At 45.5% G+C, this 20,299-nt stretch overlaps 2 protein-coding genes across 12 annotated transcripts in view; one reads left to right on the top strand and one right to left on the bottom strand.

The window, feature by feature from the left end:
- BRME1 (break repair meiotic recombinase recruitment factor 1) overlaps positions 1–1,590 on the bottom strand; it is a 30,453-nt gene extending 28,863 nt beyond the window's left edge. For 4 of the 7 annotated variants that reach the window (XM_053296467.1, XM_053296463.1, XM_053296466.1 and 1 more), the window contains exon 1: positions 1,366–1,585. The gene's annotated coding sequence lies outside the window, so the exon portion shown is untranslated. Of the gene's footprint in view, positions 1–993; positions 1,308–1,365 lie in introns of those variants that run through there. The other 3 variants (XR_008316258.1, XR_008316259.1, XM_053296465.1) reach the window with 2 other exon arrangements.
- A 775-nt stretch (positions 1,591–2,365) lies between these two features.
- CC2D1A (coiled-coil and C2 domain containing 1A) overlaps positions 2,366–20,299 on the top strand; it is a 74,948-nt gene continuing 57,014 nt past the window's right edge. For 3 of the 5 annotated variants that reach the window (XM_053296460.1, XM_053296457.1, XM_053296462.1), the window contains exons 1-5: positions 3,095–4,209; positions 11,758–11,890; positions 14,004–14,113; positions 17,357–17,425; positions 18,347–18,484. In XM_053296460.1, the coding sequence (XP_053152435.1) occupies positions 4,141–4,209; positions 11,758–11,890; positions 14,004–14,113; positions 17,357–17,425; positions 18,347–18,484 (519 nt within the window). In that variant the 5' untranslated portion in view covers positions 3,095–4,140. Of the gene's footprint in view, positions 3,059–3,094; positions 4,210–11,757; positions 11,891–14,003; positions 14,114–17,356; positions 17,426–18,346; positions 18,485–20,299 lie in introns of those variants that run through there. The other 2 variants (XM_053296458.1, XM_053296459.1) reach the window with 2 other exon arrangements.

Genomic DNA, 20,299 nt, shown 5'->3' with positions numbered 1-20,299 from the left:
TAGGCTGCAGTCCACAAAATCTCTTGCTAAAATAGTTAGTCCTTAAAGTGTCACAAGATTATTTGTTGTTTTTCTTGCAACAGACTAATATGCTACCCTTCTAGAAGGATTTTATTTTTTCTTCGTAATTGGAATAAGACAATGTAGTGTGTGTAGGTAATTGCCTCCTTCATCAGGTACATGGGAGAGACTGAGGTCTCAACTAGAAATCTGTGACTCAGATAACATCAACAAATATTTATATACTGCTTTTCAACAAAAGTTTCTAAAGCCGTTTACATAGAGAAATAATAAATAATTAAGATGGCTCCCTGTCCCAAAAAGGCTCACAATCTAAAAAGAAACATGACAGACACCAGCAACAGTCACTGGAAGTACAGTGCTGGGGGTGGATAGGGCCAGTATCCTGTAGTTTGTCAGCTTTTAAATAGAGCTGTGGAAGTGATCAGCTCAGGACTGTGGCATTCAGAAAGGATTAACAACTCTTCTCCTCTGGGGCAATCTCTCCCCCCATTGGTTTTTGCCCCAAAATGTACGTGCATCATGCTTTATTTGCCCTTTGAGGATTCACATAGTCTCAGCAGGCTTCATTTTTATTTATGTATTATTACCTTTTATATCCCGCTCTTCCTCCAAGGAGCCCAGAGCGGTGTACTACATAAGTTCCTTCTCACAACAACCCTGTGAAGTAGGTTAGGCTGAGAGAGAAGTGACTGGCCCAGAGTCACCCAGCAAGTTTCATGGCTGAATGGGGATTTGAACTCAGGTTTCCTTAGTCCAGCACTCCAACCACTACACCAGCTTCTTATGCAGCAGGGAATTCCACTTCTAAGCAGGCAGTTACCATCTGCTGCTTTTTACAAACCCTTGCATCAAGAGCATTTTTGAACGTTTAAATGTTTCCTGCCCTACTAACTGAAGCACATTTTTAGTCGATCAAAATATTCTACTCTGTCTAACCGACTAAATATTCAGCCCTTTTTATATTAGTACCTGTTTTCCGCCTCCATATTTTTAATAATCTGCATGAAATTTACACATGCAATGGTGAAGCGCTCTCTCTCTAAGACGGGGAACCTGCTTTTCCACGAGGGCACTCTGGTTTTGCTTGGAACAAATAGTCGGGGGAGGGTTGGAGATCTGCCCCCAAAAGCTGCTTTTAGCCCCACAGTAGGGGAAGACAGTAGAGACACGTATTCTGCCTGTACTCCTCCCTAGCACAGCTAATAATAGCTGTTTGTGGGTAGGCTATGTAGATCAGAAAAACAAAGCAGACGGGAGGGGGGAACAGTTAAATACTCCCCACTCTCTCTCTGTATATATACATAGTTTTAATTTCTGGGAACAACTCAAAACTCCTTCCACCTGTAATCCGAGGCAGTCCAGTAGTCCAGCTAATTCGCACCACGTCTTTCTGTGTAATGTGTACAACGGCTCTGAAGGGGGTCCAGAGAAGACTTGAGGGGACACGACTGCCCTCTGGAGGAGTCCTAAAGGGAGAAACCAGCGAGCTCACAGGAATTCCCCGGCAGCCTTTCCCGCCAATTCCCGTCCGCTCGAGCGCCCTCCCGCCCACCTAAGGCGCCTTCGTTTCAGCCACACCCACAAGAACCTCGCCGCTCCCTCCAAGAGGGATCTTTCTTTTCCGTAGACATAGGACAAGACAAGAGTGACGCGTCCACAGAGAATCCGGCTTCCTGTACACACTTTATTTCTCTCTCTCCACGAGGACAGAAATGAGCACTGCTACCTAGTCCTAGACTATATAATGGAGGATACATTCTGCGTAACTGTAATTAGGCAGCAGCCTGTTCATTCAAAAGCAAAAGGCAGCAACATAGATAGGATTTTCTGCTCTTTCTACATCGTCTCGTGATTTTTGTTGGAATCTGTCCCAAATCAAATTCAGTGCGCAGAAGCCTCGTGCTCTATTGGACTTGCATGCTGATGCACTGAGCTTTTAAACGTTTTTAATTTGTTTTGAAGGTACGTTTTTAACATAGGATAGCACCTGAATTAGAGCATGAATTTATGTCTTGCAACTATATTTTTGCTTCCCTTTGATATGCTGCTACGCCATCAGAGCTACGCTAAACTCATAGGGTGGGTTCTCTATAGTGAGTGTTCTATAGAAAGCTGATTCCTCCCTTCTGCCCCGGGGGAGACCGAAATCGGTCTTTCAGATGGGACCCGGGAGTAGGATATATGTGCGAGTATAAATTACAAGTCTATATTCCCTAATACCAAACGAGATTGACAGGAACGTGGAGCTGGAAAAGGGGCGTTCATAACATAGTCCCCCAGCTTCCGGTATGGTTCAGGATTTCTGTTCAAACTAAGTGGCAAGAGGGTAACCGCTCTGAATGCACGCCGTTTTGGGGGGAGGGTTGTCGTCATTTCACGAGAACAACCTTGAATTACATTACAAGCCTGTCATGAACCACTCTCTTTCAGCCTAAATTCCCACCTTGCAAAATAGGAATAAGAATAAATAACACTGGACTGCATTAGATGGTTGTTACAAGCCACTCAGCCTTTCTCAGCTTTCACTGCAATACAGGGAGAATAAATCTAAATGATGCTCAGTCTGTTCTGTGGGCATAACCTCTGTCTCAAATTCACACCCTCCCCTTCCAGTCCCAAAATGAGGATAACATCGGATAGTTTATTTCTCCCTTCCTAGCCGGGGAAGTATTTGCAGCACAATATTTTAATGTTTGTTTTTTAACCCTCAAAAGATCCCCCCTTTCCCTACAGAAGCAGCCCTGCGTCTGAAAGAGCGTGAGTCTGCGAGGGGGAGGAGGGAGGCATGGTGTGTTGCTGCAAAAACCGACGAAGTCCTGCATTTCTCTTATGAGCTGCTGTAACTTTTACCACCCTAACGGTGGAAAAGCTTTTTTTAAAACCTGGAAATCGCTTCTGCGGACAAAAGAACTGCCAGGCTTATGGATAAGAAAGGCCGTAAAGCAAGGGAGGTGTCGCGAACGCAGCGACGAGTACGAGAGAACCGTAAAGCAAGGTGTAGTGTTGTTGACGGCTAACCCAGGAAAAGCAGGAAGTGAGTATTTATGGTGGAAGCCAGGAGGGGGGGTGAAAGAGACTCCCCCCACCTCACGTGGGATGCTGGAGCGAGGGAGGGGGAGAAGGGGCAATGTCTGATTGAACAGGGTCTAGAAGGGAGACAAGAGACCACCGAGGAGCTGCCAGAGGTTTTGAGGCTGGTGTCGTGTCCTGTTGTGGCTAAAGGACTGAAAGCCCAGTCCTACGCATAGCGTCCCCCTATGTTCCATGGTGGGGCTTACTCTCAGGACAGTGTGCCTGCCTTGAGCTACGCACCAGGACCCTTTTCTAAATCTCGCCTAAACTAGGTGGCCTTCTGCAGCCCTTAGCCCCCAACCCCTCTATGACACATGACCTTTCTACCTTGCAGGGGTGTCGTGATGATGACAAAATGATTTGTGTGGCATATTTTACACAGCACTCCATAAGATTTAAGGATTGTGATTAAGACTAACAAAGGAGAATTATGAGGTTAGGGTTTCTGATGGATGAGAAGAAGGGAGTTGCCGCGAAGGGGTTGGATAAGATTACAGAGTGATTTGTGAGTTGATGGAACATATGAACGAGGCAGTGTAGGTGTTTGAGAGGAATGGGGAACTAGAAAGGGAGAAGAGCATTTTAGGTATTAGAGAGGCATGGACATTCAGTGTCCCCTGTGCTTGGTTACTAGTAGGAAGTAAGTCTCTCTGTAGCTTATTCCCAAGGATTACAGATGCATTGAATGCAATGAGACACATAACCTAATATGCTGCCCCCTTGAATGCTTTGAGATGTATTTCCCAGTAAACAGGCTTAGAACTGGGCTGCTTGGCACTAGAAAAAGGAAAAGAAAGGCAGGCTAAAAAGTGTGTGACCCTTGATTTGGTGGAATGTTTTCAGGGTTTTTAAAAAAAAGTCTCCTGGTATGTGGACTTTTTCAGAAAAGAGGTGGCGGCTGGGCCAGAGACAGTTGAAGTGGGAGATAATGTGGATTACTGGAAGGAGGGAAACAGGGATAAGGTCTGACTGATCCCTTTGAAAACATTCAGCTCCATCTGGCCTGATGCTATCTTACATTGAATGAGAGCAGAATAAAGAAAAATGAACAGGAACAGGAAGCTGCTGCCACCACCGCCATCAAGAGGCAAAGGCATTCCTGCCCCTAGACAGGTAAGTCCCTAAAGAATTTTTCTGTATTCTTGACCTGTCTCCTGAAACACTCTCCTTTTCAGATGTTTTTATTCAAGGGGTTGTAGGTACCCATGGCTAAAGATGATAGACTGCCATAAGTGGAGTGACGGGTTGCTCCAGTCCAGCTATTAGTACTGTGAAGCAATATTGCATTGGTTTGTGAGGTTCTGTAGAGTTCATTTTTATCCCCCATGCTGTTTAACATCTACATGAAACTGCTGAAAGAGGTCATTTGGAGTCTGAACTAAGCTGTCAGCAGTAGGGGAATTACATTCAGCTCTATCCTAGGAGGAGAGCTGGTCTTGTGGTAGCAAGCATGACTTGTCCCCTTAGCTAAGCAGGGTCCACCTTGGTTGCATTTGAAAGGGAGACTAGAAGTGTGAGCACTGGAAGATATTCCCCTCAGAGGATGGAGCTGCTCTGGGAAGAGCAGAAGGTTTCAAGTTCCCTCCCTGGCTTCTCCAAGATAGGGCTGAGAGAGATTCTTGCCTGCAACCTTGGAGAAGCCGCTGCCAGTCTGTGTAGACAATACTGAGCTAGATAGACCAATGGTCTGACTCAGTATATAGCAGCTTCCTGTGTTCCAGTGGATGTCCTGAATTGGGGGCTGGAGGCAGTGATGGACTGGATGTGGGCTCGTAAGCTGAGATTGAATCCAGCCAAGAGAGAGGTGCTGTTTTTCAGTAGGAGAGCTAATCGGGATGAAGGATTTGACTGGTTCTGGATAGGGTTGCTCTGCCCTTGAGAAAGCAAATGCACAATTGGGGTACTCTTGGACCTGGTTCTGCTTTTGGATGAGCTGAGGTGGTGGCCATGGGTAACTTTGCAAAGTTTAGGCTAGTGCATCAGCTGTGTTCCTTTCTTGAGAAGGCAGATTTGGCCATGGTCACCCACACCTTAGTTACATCATGGCTGGATTACTGTAATGCACTCTGCGTGGGGCTACCCTTGAAGAACATTCAGAAACTGTGGCTAGTGCAAAATGTTGCAGCTAAGGTTTTCTCCAGAGTTGCCTGCTAAGATCATATCACAACCATTCTGAAAAAGCTGCATTAGCTGCCAATTTGTTTCCAGGTATTGATCTTTAAAGCTCTTAACAATTTGGGCTCTAGATACATGAAGGACCACCTGCTCCCAAACATTTCTGCCCTCTAAATGTTGGAGGGGACTCTGCTGTGTGTCTTGATTATGAGGGAGGCTTGGTTGTCATGCATGCAGGATAGGGCCTTCTCGGTCATCGCCCCCAGGCTTTAGAATGCTCTCCCAGTAGGCATCTGCTCTTCAGGCTTCTTTACAGCTGTATTTATCTACACAGATTGGCAGCGGCTCTCCAAGATTACAGGCAGGAATCTCTCCTAGCCCTTCCTAGAGATGCCAGGGTGTAGACCTGGGACCTAGATACTCTTCCACTGAACTATGGCTCCATCCCCTGAGTGGAATACCTTACAGCACTCACATGTAGTCTCCCATCCAAATGCAAGTCAAGGCAGACACTGCTTATCAAAGGAGACAATTCATACTTGTTACCACAAGACCGGTGCCACATTAAGTGACGCAGCGGGAAAATTCTTCACTAACAAGCAGAAGGTTGCTGGTTCGAATCCCCACTATATTGGGCAGCAGCGATATAGGAAGATGCTGAAAGGCATCATCTCATACTGCGCAGGAGGAGGCAATGGTAATTCTCTCCTGTATTCTTCCAAAGAAAACCACAGGGTTCTGTGGGCACCATGGCACACTTTACCTCTACCTTACCACAAGATCAGCTCTCTTGCCCTGGATAGCTGGATATCTTTGAATTGAGTATCTTTTCCTAAGTCTTGTCAAGTCGTCTACTATTCAGTTTCTGTGTAGTGCTAACCTTATCTGTACTGCATGGATAACAGAATTACATGGAAGTTGTCCAGGTCATAGTGCCTTAGAGTTAGAGTTGGAGGTCAAGGAGAGTGCCTGATAATAAAGCAGTGAGGAAGGGTTAACTGTTGGCAGGTGTGGCAAAGGTGAGGTTACTTCATAGTCAGTGTGAAGAATAATCTTGCAAAGTATTTCCTTGTTATGGAGGCAGCTTCATTTTAATTGAAGGTGTGACTGTGATTTCAGCAGGAGTGTTTTCTTGCTCCTCCTTCCTCACTCAGAATGCTAATGCAAACCTATGCCAGGATTCAATCCACTTATTTCATTATGATATGTGGAGTATGACACACAAGGTTAGTTGTGAAAACTCTTCACACAAGTGACGTTGTGTAGAGTCCCCTAGCAGATGGAGATACAAAGACAAGGTCATTTTTCAATGGATGACTATGAGCTGACCAAAGTGGCCCTGAAAAAAAACAGAACACTTGCCTAGAGCACCTAGCAAGTTAAAATTCAATAGACTAAAAATTCAGTTAAGAGATGAAGTACAACTCTAGAACAAAGTAAGTGCTGGAGAACTGCAAGTAATTCTGTGCTCTGTGGCCAGCATGTTAGCGTCGACTCTGCGACAGTAAAAGCAGCATAGGTTTCTATAGCTGGTTCCAGAAATGTTTCCTTATTTTGAAACCATATTTTCTATTTTTCTCCTCAGATTATTGATACTGTTGAATTAAGTAAATCTTAATTTCGGATGAAATTCTTAGACTTAATGCGTACAATATAAACACACAAAACCTGTTACAGGTCGGGAATCCTTTATCCGGACTCCCAAAATCTGGAAAGCTCCAAAATCTGGACACCACACTGAGAGAGAGAGAGAGAAAATGCTTGTAGCTTCAACCTCTCTCACACACACAAAAACCCTCACCCCCCCCCCCCAAACCTCAGCCCGCAAACCAATCCCGGCCCCAACTCAGCCGCTAACAGAGTATATACAGTACTGTATAACAAAGCAGCAAAAAGCCCGCAACTCACAGAGAGAACATTACGGCGGCTCTGTAAACGGTTGGGAAGCGTTGGGGCCGGGATTGGGCGGGATGCACAGTTTGCAGGAGTGATCACTTATGGCCCCTAAACTCGCTGTTGTTGCTTCTTCAGTTCATTAGCTCCCCTTTTAGTTCTTCCCCTCAGGCTTTGCTATCTGTCTTTTGTTTACCACCTCTCAAGCCGGTCTGAGAGAGGGGAAGGCAGGAAGGAGTGTGATCCCATTGAGAAGCGTGTGAGAGGGGAAGGAGGGAAGACAGAAGGGAAGGAGGGAAGATTATATACTTTAAATAAAAAAAAACCCCAGTAACCTTACATGCCCAAGATATCTCATTTATGAAAATATTCCGAAATCTGGAACACCTCTGGTCCCAAGCAGTCTGGATGAAGGATTCTCAACCTGACCGGAATCTAAAATTAACTGAGTCGACATCAAAAATTCTGTGAGCACAAGTGCATGCACATGCCTTAGAGGGAACACTGGCAGGTTACCTGTGACTCCAAAGCCTGTCCATGCTGCTGGTGAAGGTGGAGGAACTCCATGGCTACTGTGTTATCGTAGTGGCGATGCTGCTACACTGGGGACGATGGGAGAAGCGTCACTTTAGTGAGGACACAACTACTAGCCACGAAGCCCCTCCTCTTAGCAGTATGGCCAGGCTTTGGAGTCACATGGAACCCTTGTGTGTGCCCTGCTCTCAGGACAGTAGGGCACTCCCAGAATGTAAGCTATTCGTACTAATACACAGAAAATGTTAAAAGCATGGCATGTTGCAGAAATGTTTCCTGTAGTCTTAATAGTTCAACTGCTGAGGAATAGAATTAACAAGCAGTACAGCCACTGAAATTAAACCATCTGCCAACAAATACATTTTCAATGAACTTTTCTGGAAGCGGAATCTTGGCGGGATCTGGCACTTTGTTTTTCTCATCTCTCTGGATTGTGTAGGCATCCCCCAGACTCCTGACTGTGAGCCTTCTTCCAGCATTGTCCTTCAGCAAGTCTAATGTAACATATATATTATTCAGACATATCTGTGCTGTTGCTTCTGTGGCAACAAAGGAAAGGTATCAAAGGGAGCAGGAGGAGGAATATGACTTCCATTACAGCAGGCCTGCACAACATAAGGCCCGGGGGCAGGATTCGGCCCGCAGGGACTATTTTACTGGCCCCCAGGTATCCTGCAGCAACACAGGAGCTGGAAACTACCATAGTGCCATCCTGTGCATGCTGTCTCAGAAATATACTCCATGGTGTGAGGCTTAGTCCCATGTAAACATGCCTAGGATTGCAGCCTGAAAACAACAATTTAGGGAGAGAATAGGACTTGGCATTTGTTTGGGGCTGGCATGCACTCTAGGGACCCTACTGATTGAGCAGGGACAGGACCTATTCTCTGGCCACTCTCCTTGGTTAAAACTATGGGTCCATTGACAGGGGGAATAGATGCACAAGTAACTAATAATATTTAATGTAATGTGCTAAAAATTTGACCTCAGCCCCTGCATGCCAAGTTGTGGGTGGTTCTGGCCCACCAGGGCATTTAAGTTGTGCAGCCCTGCATTACAGTAACACTCTAGGAACTTCATTGGGGCAGTTTTTCATCCAGATTCCATCTATTGTCTTTGATGCCCTGCTGTGACAATGCTCACCGTGTTAAGCCATGCAGACAGCACTGCAGTAGCAACTGGTAAATCTTCCTGTCCTCCTCCTCTGCAGCACACGATTGATTGATTGATTGTTGTCAAGTTGGTGTCTACTCTTAGTGACCACATAGATTCTCTTCAGGATGATCTGTTTTCAACTTGGCCTTTAAGGTCTCTCCGTGGTGCATTCATTGTTCTCGTAATCTAGTCCAGGGATTCTCAACCTTGGGTCCCCAAATGTTGTTGGACTTCAACTCCCCAACCAAAGGCCACTGGGGCTGGGGATTATGGAAGTTGAAGTCCAATAACACCTTTGTCCAAAGTATGATAGTTTGAGCCTCGTCATTTGTGCCTCGAGTGAAAATTCTGGATTGATTTGTTCTATGATCCATTTGTTTGTTTTCCTGGCTGTCCATGGTATCCTCAAAAGTCTTCTCCAGCACCAAAGTTCAAAAGCATCAGTACTTTTTCTATGTTGCTTCTTCAAAGTCCAGCTTTCGCATCCATAGACTGTCACGGGAAAAACCATTGTGCGAACAATTCTAATCTTTGTAGGTATAGACATGTCACGGCATCTAAATATCCTTTCCAAGGCCTTCATTGCAACCCTACCAAGTGCTAGTCTGTGGCATAGTTCTTGACTGCTGGATTGTTTAGCGTTGACGGTCGGTCGATCCTAAAAGGCAGAAGCTATCCACCATTTCATTGTCAATTGTGAGGCTGGTTGCTGTACCCATTGTCATTAGTTTAGTCTTCTTTACATTTAGTTGTAGTCCCATTTTTTTACTGTGCTCCTTGACTTACACTACTAGAGCATCTGCATTCTCAGCTATCAGAGTGGTGTCATCAGCATAGCAAAGGTTATCGATGTTCCTTCCTCCAACTTTAAAACCACGCTCATCTTCTTCCAATCCAGCTTCTCTCAGTACATGTTCAGCATATAAATTGAATAAAGAAGGAGAAAGTACACAGCTGTGTCTTACTCCTCTGCTGATCAGGAACCAGTCTTTTTCACCATGTTCCATCTGGACTGTGGCTTCCTGTCCTGTGTTTAGGTTTCTCATGAGAATAATGAGATGTTCTGGGATGCCTATTTTCCTAAGGATATTCCACAACTTGACATGGTCGATGCAATCAAAGGCTTTTCTGTAGTTAATAAAGCACATATTGACTTCTTTCTGGTATTCTTTGGCTTTCTCAATTATCCAGTGTGCATCAGCAATGATGTCTCTTGTTCCTCGGCCTTTTCTGAAACGAGCTTGAACATCCAGCATTTCCCTTTCCACGTAAGGCTCAAATCTGCTTTACATCTGGTTAAAGTTGTAATGGGAGTCTCAGCCATATCACACAATGATATATCGCACAGTGCTGCTGTGAGAAGCTTACAACATATAACTTGCTTTTTGCACATGTTGAAGACACAATGCATGCTCTTCTATTTTTTATTTATTTTACATTTATATCCCGCTCTTCCTCCAAGGAGCCCAGAGCGGTGTACTACATACTTGAGTTTCTCCTGACAACCACCCTGTGAAGTAGGCTAGGCTGAGAGAGAAGTGACTGGCCCAGAGTCACCCAGTGAGTTTCATGGCTGAATGGGGAGTTGAACTTGGGTCTCCCCAGTCCTAGTCCAGCACTCTAAGCACTACACCACGCTGGCTCTCTTTCTAGTCACTCAGCAAATAGTAGTGTTTTGCTTTTTACTTCAGTAGTGGAAAAATTGGTGGTAGAGGGCATCCTTTCCAGCTGTACTTCAGAATTATGTTTCTATTTCTTTTCTTACCATTAGGATTTACTATGTAAATACCCTCAGAGTAGGGATGTGCACAGAACCGGCTCCCTTCGAGCCGATGGTGGGGTGGGGTGGCTTTAAGGATAGGGGAGGGTGCACTAACCTCCTCCCTCAACTGCGCTTCCTCCTCTGGTGCTCTGTGTAGAAATAGTCCAGCAGGGTGGCAGCGTACCTCCTTGCCGCCCCATTGTTTCAGTGTTCAGAAGTCACCAGAAGCTCACATCACACGCACACACAGCATTTCTGGTTACTTCTGGTCACTGAAACAATGGGGCAGCAAGGAGGTACGCTTCTGCCACATGGACTATTTCTACACAGAGTGCCAGAGGGGGAAGCGTGGGTGTGTGTGTGTGTAAGTGCACTCTCCCCCATCCTTGAAGCCACCCCTGTGTTTGAACCAGTTCAAACGCAGGGGTTCCGAACCTGTTCAGCATTCTAAGAATAGAACGCCGAACAGGTTCGTGCACTCCCTACCTCGGCGTTCTAGGTTTTGTTTTAACCCCAAGTACAAGAGTTGTCATCGCCAAATTTCCACATTCAATTGGCCAGTGCTTTCAAACTGTTCTTTGGAATCTTATCAGGTGTTCTTTGAGGGGATCGGTAATTTTAATGTGTTGTTATTTATTGAGATTTTACCTGTTTTATGAATTTTAACCGTTTTATATTGTTATATTTTAATTTGTACACCGCCTAGAGGTGTCGATATCAGGCAGTATAGAAATACAACAAATAAATAAATAAAGGTGAACAATGTTCTCTGAAAGGCAGCTTGTCCACCATTTCTGGTCTTTCCTGTAGTTTGCAGCTAAGGGAATGTGTTGAGTGTGTTCTAGGGTGCACTCTCAGTATGCCCAGAGTGATGATGTTGCCCAGCTATTGCTGATCTTCCATGGGACCTGAGAATGTGTATCTGCAATGTATAAGGGTTCTGTCATAGATACCTAGGGGTTCCTTGGCAGAAAAATCAACCAGGCAAGGGTTCCTTCAGGATATAAGGTGTGAAGATCATTGCAAGAGGCCATATCCTGTTGTGGCAGTCTTTGATATTTCATGAGGAGGTTAAAAAGAACGACACAGGAAAGGAACTTATCTGTTCTCCTGAAGCTACCACTCAAGTTCCAGGATCATCCTAGCATCCATAAGTGCAAGAGTTGCATTTGTGATGTGACTTTGTTTCTTGCTCCCTGTAGATGGGTTTGCTGATTGATTTGTCTCCTGAAAGCATGATGGCCAGTGATGGGGAAGATGATGCAGAACTTGAGGCTGAGCTCCTGGCTGTTGTTGGAGGCCAACCAGATTCAAAACAGAAATCAAATGGGAAAAGTAAGTGGACTCTAGTCCTTTGTGTTATTGCTTGTGATTTGAGAGCATGCATGAGATGTGTGTGAATGTAAGGGGAGCCTTTCAATGCTCCCACTCCATAGAGTTCCTACAACTCTCTGTCCTGACCTCAAAAGAAGAGATGGCCTTAAAAGAAGGGAACAGGGTTGACTATTGCTTGCCCTCCTCTTCTACTCTGTGCTTCCTCTGGCTTGGAGGATCTCCCAAGGTTCTTTTGCTCAGTGTCTCCCTCCTTTTGACTCTTTGGGGCAGCACTTCAAACTGCATCCATTTCCTGTTCAACCCCACCTTTATGCTCCTAAGCAGACTATGAGGTACTTCACACGATTCTTGTGAAGCACCGTCAGGGTTTGTGCAGGGAGAGTGGGCTTAGCCTGCTCTCCCTGCACACAGGCAAGGAGCTGTCCCTGGGTGGCTGGATGAGCCACCCACACAATTGCTAGCTCTGTCATGGAGCCAGCAGGGGTGGTAGGGATCGGGAGCCACACAGCCCCTGGAAATCCCAGGATGTCCCGTGCGGGTCATCATGGAGAGACCCCCAAGGCTGGGAGGCTTGTTGGAGCCTCCTGACAGGGGTCTCCTCGAGAATGGTCGCAGCGCAAGACTGCGCCACGGCATCTCACGACTGCAAAAATGTGGTTAATGGAGCAAGTGCTCCATTAACTTCATTTAAGGGCAGTGGTTCCTAGGCGGGCTAGCTGCCATGGAAGCACCAGGCTCGCAGGCAAGCCCGTTGGTTCCAACGATCACTGGAAAGTGGGCTAAGCTCCCTTAGCCTGCTTTCCAGTGACTCTGGGAATAGCCTCTGTTAGTGGCCATCTGCTACTTCCTACTACTGCTCCCTCAGTAATTCACCTCTTGACTCTTGACAAGTATACGCTGATGGGATCTGAGCTGTCGGTGACTGACCAGGAGAGAGATCCTGGGGTCATGGTGGACAGCTCGTTGAAAGTGTCAACTCAATGTGCGGCAGCTGTGAAAAAGGCCAATTCCATGCTAGGGATCATTAGGGAGAGGATTGAAAATAAAACAGCTAATATTATAATGCCCTTATACAAAACTATGGTGCGTTAACACTTGGAGTACTGCGTACAATTCTGGTCATCACATCTAAAAAAGGACATTGTAGAACTGGAAAAAGTGCAGAAGAGGGCAACCAAGATGATCAGGGGCCTAGAGCACCCCTCTTATGAGGCAAGACTACAACACCTGGGGCTTTTTAGTTTAGAAAAAAGACTGTGGGTAGACATGATAGAGATCTATAAAATCATGCATGGTGTGGAGAAAGTGGAGAGAGAGAAATTCTTTTCCCTCTCACACAACACTAGAACCAGGGGTCACCCCATGAAATTGATTGCCTGTAAATCTAGGACCAACAAACGGAAGTACTTTTTTACACAACGCATAATCAACTTGTGGGATTCTCTGCCACGAGATGTGGTGACAGCCAACAACCTGGATGGCTTTAAGACGGGTTTGGATAACTTCATAGAGGAGAGGTCTATCAACAGCTACTAGTCGGAGGGCTGTGGGCCACCTCCAGCCTCAAAGGCAGGATGCCTCTGAGTACCAGTTGCAGGGGAGTGACAGCAGGAGGAAGGGCATGCCCTCATCTCCTGCCTGTGGCTTCCAGAGGCATCTGGTGAGCCACTGTGCAAAACAGGATGCTGGACTAGATGGGCCTTCTTGGGTCTGATCCAGCAATGCTGTTCTTATGTTCTTATGGACTCAGCCCTGCATCTTTACTTAAGCCTTACAGTCCGTAAGCTTTACTTACTCAGTTTAAACGTTATAAGTTTAAAACGAATAGGATATTTCAGTCTTGAGTCCTCATTTTTTCCTGGCTTAAGTTTGCAGCCTGCTCTCCTGATGGCTTTCTGATATTTATTGATGATGATTTAAAACTTTCCTTCGATGACAACTGCCTTGAGCATCTTTTCAAGATTTTAAAAATGTTTCTGTTTACACACTTACGTGTTCATTTTCTCTGCTGAGTATATTTATATATTCCAAAATCAACCCTGGAATCTCTTTGGAACAACCTGGAGTTGATTTTGTGACATGTGATAGTATGCTATGTGATGTTTCTCTGTAGCTCCTTTGCCAATGGAAGCTATTGAGAGAATGGCTGCACTCTGCATGAAAGACCTTGATGAAGAAGATGGTGGTGGGGAGGAAGATCTGGAAGATGATGATGAACTGATGGTAAAAATGCCTTAGGGTCTGGTTATGTCTGGTGGTTGTGTTGCACTATTTCTTCAGCATCCATTATATGCTTCGGTGCTGTACAGAACACAGAGGTGATGTAGTCTCTGCCCCAAGGGAGAGACTGTCTATGTTAGACTGAAGTGGGAAGAAGTCAGAGACTGACAGTGGTGCGGTGGTGCAGAGAAAGGGATATCAAATAGCAGTGTTGGCATAGGAGGAAGGATATAAAAAGGAAGGATGAGGAAGGATATAAAAAGCTCCTTTAAAGTAGTGGGTCTGAGAGGACGGAAAGCTGATGAACTGAAAGTAGTGGGAGCAGCATAATGGAAGGCCATGGAAACAATAATGAAAGAAAGAGACAAAAGTGGTTCGTTGGAGCGGGAGGAACCATTTTAGTTGGGATTGTGACTTGGAAGGGAAATGAAAAGGCCAATTGGATGTGTAAGCGGTTGTTGAGAGAGTAGCGGGCGGGGGGTGGTACAGAATAGACAGGAAAATAGCTTTTGGGATGACTAGTAGCCACCTAATGGTGCAGTGGGGAAATGACTTGACTAGCAAGCCAGAGGTTGCCAGCTTGAATCCCCACTGGTATGTTTCCCAGACTATGGGAAACACCTTCATTGGGCAGCAATGATATAGGAAGATGCTGAAATGGCACTGGTAAACCCCTTCTGTATTTTACCAAAGACAACCATAGGGCTCTGTGGTCATCAGAAGTCAACACCTACTCGACGGCACACTTTACCTTAGAACTTCATTCCAGATCTTGTTTTTCCTGAAATATTGCAAGATCCCTGGTAGTGAAAGGGAAGAAGTTGAGGAGCAAATACTGTATAAGGTGGAAAAGACATAGCTTTAGTTTTGAGCAAGGGTTTTTAACCTGAGGTCCATGGACCCTCCAAAGGTCCATGGGGAAGGTCCAGGTGGTCCATGGAAATTAAATAGATAATTAAAAGTAGCTCCTCAATCACATGATTTATAATCAAATACGGTCCTTTTATTTTTCTCAAATTATAATTTTGCCTCCCCTGTTGACAAGAGACAGAGTTAGCTATCATGAATTATTAGCTAGATAGAATTGGCTATCATGAATTATTTTTTCCTCTCATCTTTACTAGAGCCTTATGAAAATCTGTGAATGAGTTGGGGGTGCATGGCTAATACTTGAAGATCTGAGGGGGTCTGTAGGTGTAAAAAGGTTAAGAATCTCTGTTTTAGAGTTAAGGAGTCAGTAAACGGTTGTGGTAGTTCTGATTCCCAAGTAGGAGAGAATGCAGTGAAGGGAGTAAACCTAAATCTAGTCTCTAGATTTCTTCCAAAAGCAGAAATGGAGAAAGCAGATGGTGGAGTTAGCCAAGGCTGTAGTTTGGAGTGATTGCCATTGAAGAAGGTAGTGCAGAATCAACAAATGGCTGGGGTAGAGGAGAGGAGGAAAGAAGGCAGCAAGCTGACCCTGGCAATGGATTGGATGCAAGTGAGAGAGATTAAGAGAGCTGAGATGATGACAAAGGGCTGAAGTTTAGGAATTGAGGAGTTTAGTTGAGGAGTTTAGGAATAGAGCCAGAATGGTGAGCTGTGGAGGGGGAGTGATCAAGTTAAGGGTGGTGACAGAGGCTGAAGAATCAGTGGTGCCCCTAAGGATGAAGGCAGGATAATAATAGTTTATTATACTTCTTTTCCTCTTAAAGGCAAAGAAGTAAGATGTAACAAAGCCACAAATGGGGCAATAGATAATATGGAAGAAGTGTTTGAATATTTGGATGGCTGAGGTTGTCCAGATAGCCACAGTTGGATTAAAGATAGCACTAAATGTTTTCAGCCAAACAATTTGGTGGCTGGTTCAAACCAATACGACATTCTGTCCCCCGTAACTATCTTTTGGCTTTAGGACGTTCTGTTCCCCACTTTTCCCCTGGCCCTTTTAACAGTAGCCTGACACCTGCAAATCTAGCAAGTGAAACCCTTCCTCTTCTTCTTCACAGGCAGGTAAGCAATGTGAAAAATGTTGCCAGTTTAATTCCTGTGTCTCTTGTTAAAGCATAGAGGACCAGGACCAGTAGAAAGATGGCAACTCTCCTTGACCCTTGCTGCCCCCTTTGATTTGTTCACTCACCATACTTAAATGGATGGTAGAAACCACAGTTGGTAGAATTTCATTTTTCATTTCATTGTTTAGATTTATATTTATTTAGCTCTTCCTACAAGGAGCTCAGAGCGGTGTACAGGCTTATTCTTATCCCCACAACAACCCTGTGAGGTAGGTTAGGCTGAGAGATAAATGACTGGCCCAGAGTCACCCAGTGAGTTTCATGGTTGAATGGGGATTCGAACTTGGGTCTTCCTGGTCCTAGTCCAACGCTCTAACCATTACGCTATGCTGGCTCTCTTGCCCTTCCTCATCCCACCCCTTTCTTAAAGTAAGGTACAAGAGCCCTCACAGGGTCTGAGCCTGTAGCCCTGTTATCTTGACACCCTGAGCTTCTGAAATTCCTTTGCCTATCCTCTTTCTTCCTGCCAATAGCACCCAGTCAGTTCCCTCTTGTCCCTAGGCCCTATGTGAGGTTTGGCTCCTTAGCCCTCCTTTCACTCCCTCTTCTATCAGTGTTTCCTCGACTGCTTTTCATCCACTGCCTGTTCTGTCTATCTTCCTTTAAGTGCTCTGTCTCTCAACCAGCCTGGCTAGCGTTTTTGTCTTTTCCCTTTGTGAGATTTGTCTCCTCTATTTCCCCTTCCCTCAGGTATCGGCTTCTTCATTCATTGTGCTTACCCTTCACTCTTGCTTCAGTTGCCTCACATTCTGCACTTGACCATCAGCCACTGCTTCAGATCACCTCCATCCTTGCCCATCAGATTCTCTTTCTCCTGGGACCTACAGCTCTCCAGTCCTTCGCCTGCCCTGTGCAGCTGTTTCTGACTTGAGGTTCTGTGTGAAGTTTTAGTTGCAGCTGATCTGACAACTGCTCCTTTCCTCACAGGCATTGGACTGTATTCTGCTGCTGAATGCTTCACTACATGAACACAATAGCTTAGCTAGTTGGTGTCAGAGGCTTCTCTGCCACAAGCTAAGTGCAGTATAGATACTTAGCATCCTTGTCAATTGCATCCTTGGGGAAGGAGAGGAATTTATATTCTTTATGTATTCTTAGGCAATAATATATTATAATAGCTATGTACTGGAGTTTTTCAAAATTTAGATTCTGAAATGTAAAAATGTTTTTGTGTGTGTGTGTTTCTGTATAGGCCGAACTCAATGAAGTTCTTGAGGAAGAGAGTCAAGTCAAGGATGTCATGGTACCTGTTGCTGCAAAGGTGCAAACCTTCATTCTAGCTTTGGTTTTTATTATCTTGTTTGCTTGGTGGCCACTCAATGAATAGTGACATTGCAGAATAACAAGCTTTTCTTTGCAAATTTGGTACCGGCATTGATTGATAATGTCACAAGCAAGCAGCCAGTGCTGCAGGATCTCGGACGTAAGGCACTAGAGCCATTTTTGTTGGAGTCCATTCCCTAGGAAATACAAGCAGTAGCAAGTAGAACTTCAAGCCCTTGCTCAGCCCATAAAGCAGACAGCTCTCTCCAGATTGCTAGGTGCTGGTGCCATGTAGTGGCTAGGAGTGGGAGATGTGCTCTGGAAGCCCCCGGTTCAGATTTAATTCTTCAGTAGCTGGCTTTAGGTACACCACTATCTTTCTGCCTCAGCCCCATGCATCTGTACTATGGGGATAACAACGGTAACCTGTGTTACAGAATTGTTCTAAAAATAATGTATATGAAATGCTTTGCCCACTAAATCGTGATATAAATGCTGTTGCTGCTGCTGCTGATTTATTGGTATTTATATACTAATAAATTTGCTATATTTTTATATGCCATAGAGTGTTCCAATGTGCTTCACACACATTACCTCTGTAAGCCTTATAATCCTGTAAGACAGGCCCTAATAATAGTAATAATACTTAGTATTTTTAATGATGGCAAAAGAATTCAGATTTAACTCTGAGGTAGTCACTTCTGCTTCTGACACTGGGAGATAATGAAAGCTGTGACTCTCTTTTCCTTTAAAAATGAGCTAATTCCAGCTGACTATCACTCATTTGGCTCAGTTGTGCATTTCAGGAGTTGACACTGACTCGACACAATCTTTACAAGATTCATAATAAACAACTGTGGTGGGGATTGTATTTTGGTTTCCTCTCCTGAAATGAAGGATCTGTTTTGGATTTTGCCAGACCAATGACATCCCAGCTGATGCCAGTAGGACTGAACCCATTTTGCTTGAAAGGCTGGAGATGTACAAGGCTGCAATCGCTTATGCCAAGCAAGCCGGGGAAAGCTCAAAAGTGCGCCGCTATGAAAGGGGCCTCAAGGTAAGCCACTTAACTATTCACTGAGAGATACTTTTGTAACTTGGTGGATATTGTGCCTTCCAGGGAAAATATTAACAATTAATGGGAAAGAGGAGAGCTTTAAAAATGTCTTCCTTTTGAAAAGGGCAGGTTACAGTGCCAGGCACTCAACATCTACCTTTTAATTCTGTATGTGGTCCTAGTCCCTCTTCCACTTAAATGCTTCATTACCCTTGTAGCCCACTCTGCTAGGAGTGCTGACTTGGAGTTGGGCGGTGGGGGTGGGGCAGAATGTTCTGGTACTAAAGGTGTAGAATAGTGTTGCATAGCTTGGTTAACACTAATAAAGGTTGGTTGCTATGTTGGCTAACATCTGCTGTGGTTATGGCTCCTAAAAGATGGTTATACAAGCTTAAAGGGCTTAATAAAATAAAATAAGAAACAGAGGTCTGATCTTACAGGGCTCATTGAAGAAACCTTAGTTCTGCAACTCTAGACACTCTTATGTGGACCTACTTTTTAAAAAGAAGATACTTTGCTCCAGGTTCACATCAGAGTTCTGGCTCATAGACAAGGGAGAAAGACAGTAGGAGAAAATGCAACGGAGACAAGGCTGAGTGCAGTTGGTGTGCTTGCTTCAGTAGATCATAGGTAATGAGTTAACCATGGTGTTGGGACTGAAGCAGGCTGCTCGCCAATTTCCATGTAAGAGAAGTGGAAGTAATCACATGGCCCACTCTTAAGCTTTTAAGCCATGGTTACCCATTGCATCTGTACCATTCCTTAGTGTTGGGGTGCCAGGAAGCAATTTAAGGCTTTGTAGAAGGTGGATGGACTTGATTATGACAGCAATGAATGCACCACTGAGAGACCTTAAAAGCCAAGTTGAAGACAGATAATCCTGGAGAGAATCTATCTGTGTGGTCGCCAAGAGTCGACACTGACTTGACAGCACTTAATCAGTCAATCAATCAGAAGAAGAAAGAGGCAGCAGTGTGGAGCATGAGGAGGCCTTGTGTTGAACTCAGGAAAAGGAATCAAAAGCTTTGAGAGAGACTTTGAAGGCTTCTTTGCATTTATGATTTTGCTGAAGAACAAGGAGCCAGTGGAGGAATCCTCTATAATAAAACCCCTGTGTGTGCGGCCGTGCCGCCCATGTCTTTTTCGGCCATTCTGGGCATGCATGGAACGGCTGAAAAAGATACGGCCGCCCAGGCGCGGGCGGCCATGTTGGGTCCCGGTCCGGACCTCTATACCTGGAAGTGGCGGCGATGCAGCAGCAAGAGGCAGCGGCGACTGGGGCCAATGCCGGCTGCGGTGGGGCGACAGGGCCCGATGGCGGCGGCGGCGGCGGGGAAGCGATGACGGCAGCGAGTGGGGCCCATGGCAGCGGTTGCAACCGCAGCGGGCCGACGGCAGCGGCCACAGCAGGCCGCATGGCGTGGCGGGCCCACCGCGGCCAGCATCGGACCCAGTCACCGCCGCCGCCTCCTGCTGCTGCTTTGCCGCCACTTCCAAACTGAACTGCTTGCCGACGGGAGGAGAAGCGGCGGGCCGTAAGGGGAAAAAAATGCAGGAGGGGGGAGGGCAAGAGGGAAGGGGAAGGGGCCAGCCTGGGCGAGGGAATAGGAGGAACGGCGGCGGCGGGATCAGCCCATGTCTGCACAACCCTACTAGCGCCCGTTATCTTAACGGGCTAAAAAATACTAGTCTAGTAAGAAAGATGGCTGCTGGCAGGAGATATGGAGAGACGTGCCTCTCACAGTAACAGACAAGGGAAATAAGCCAAGGGGCAAGCAGCATATTATTACACTAGCATGGAACATATAGCTGCTC

This window comes from Hemicordylus capensis, chromosome 2 (assembly GCF_027244095.1).
Source record: "Hemicordylus capensis ecotype Gifberg chromosome 2, rHemCap1.1.pri, whole genome shotgun sequence".
NCBI classification, from domain to species: domain Eukaryota; kingdom Metazoa; phylum Chordata; class Lepidosauria; order Squamata; family Cordylidae; genus Hemicordylus; species Hemicordylus capensis.
This window is presented reverse-complemented; position numbering and strand designations above follow the sequence as displayed.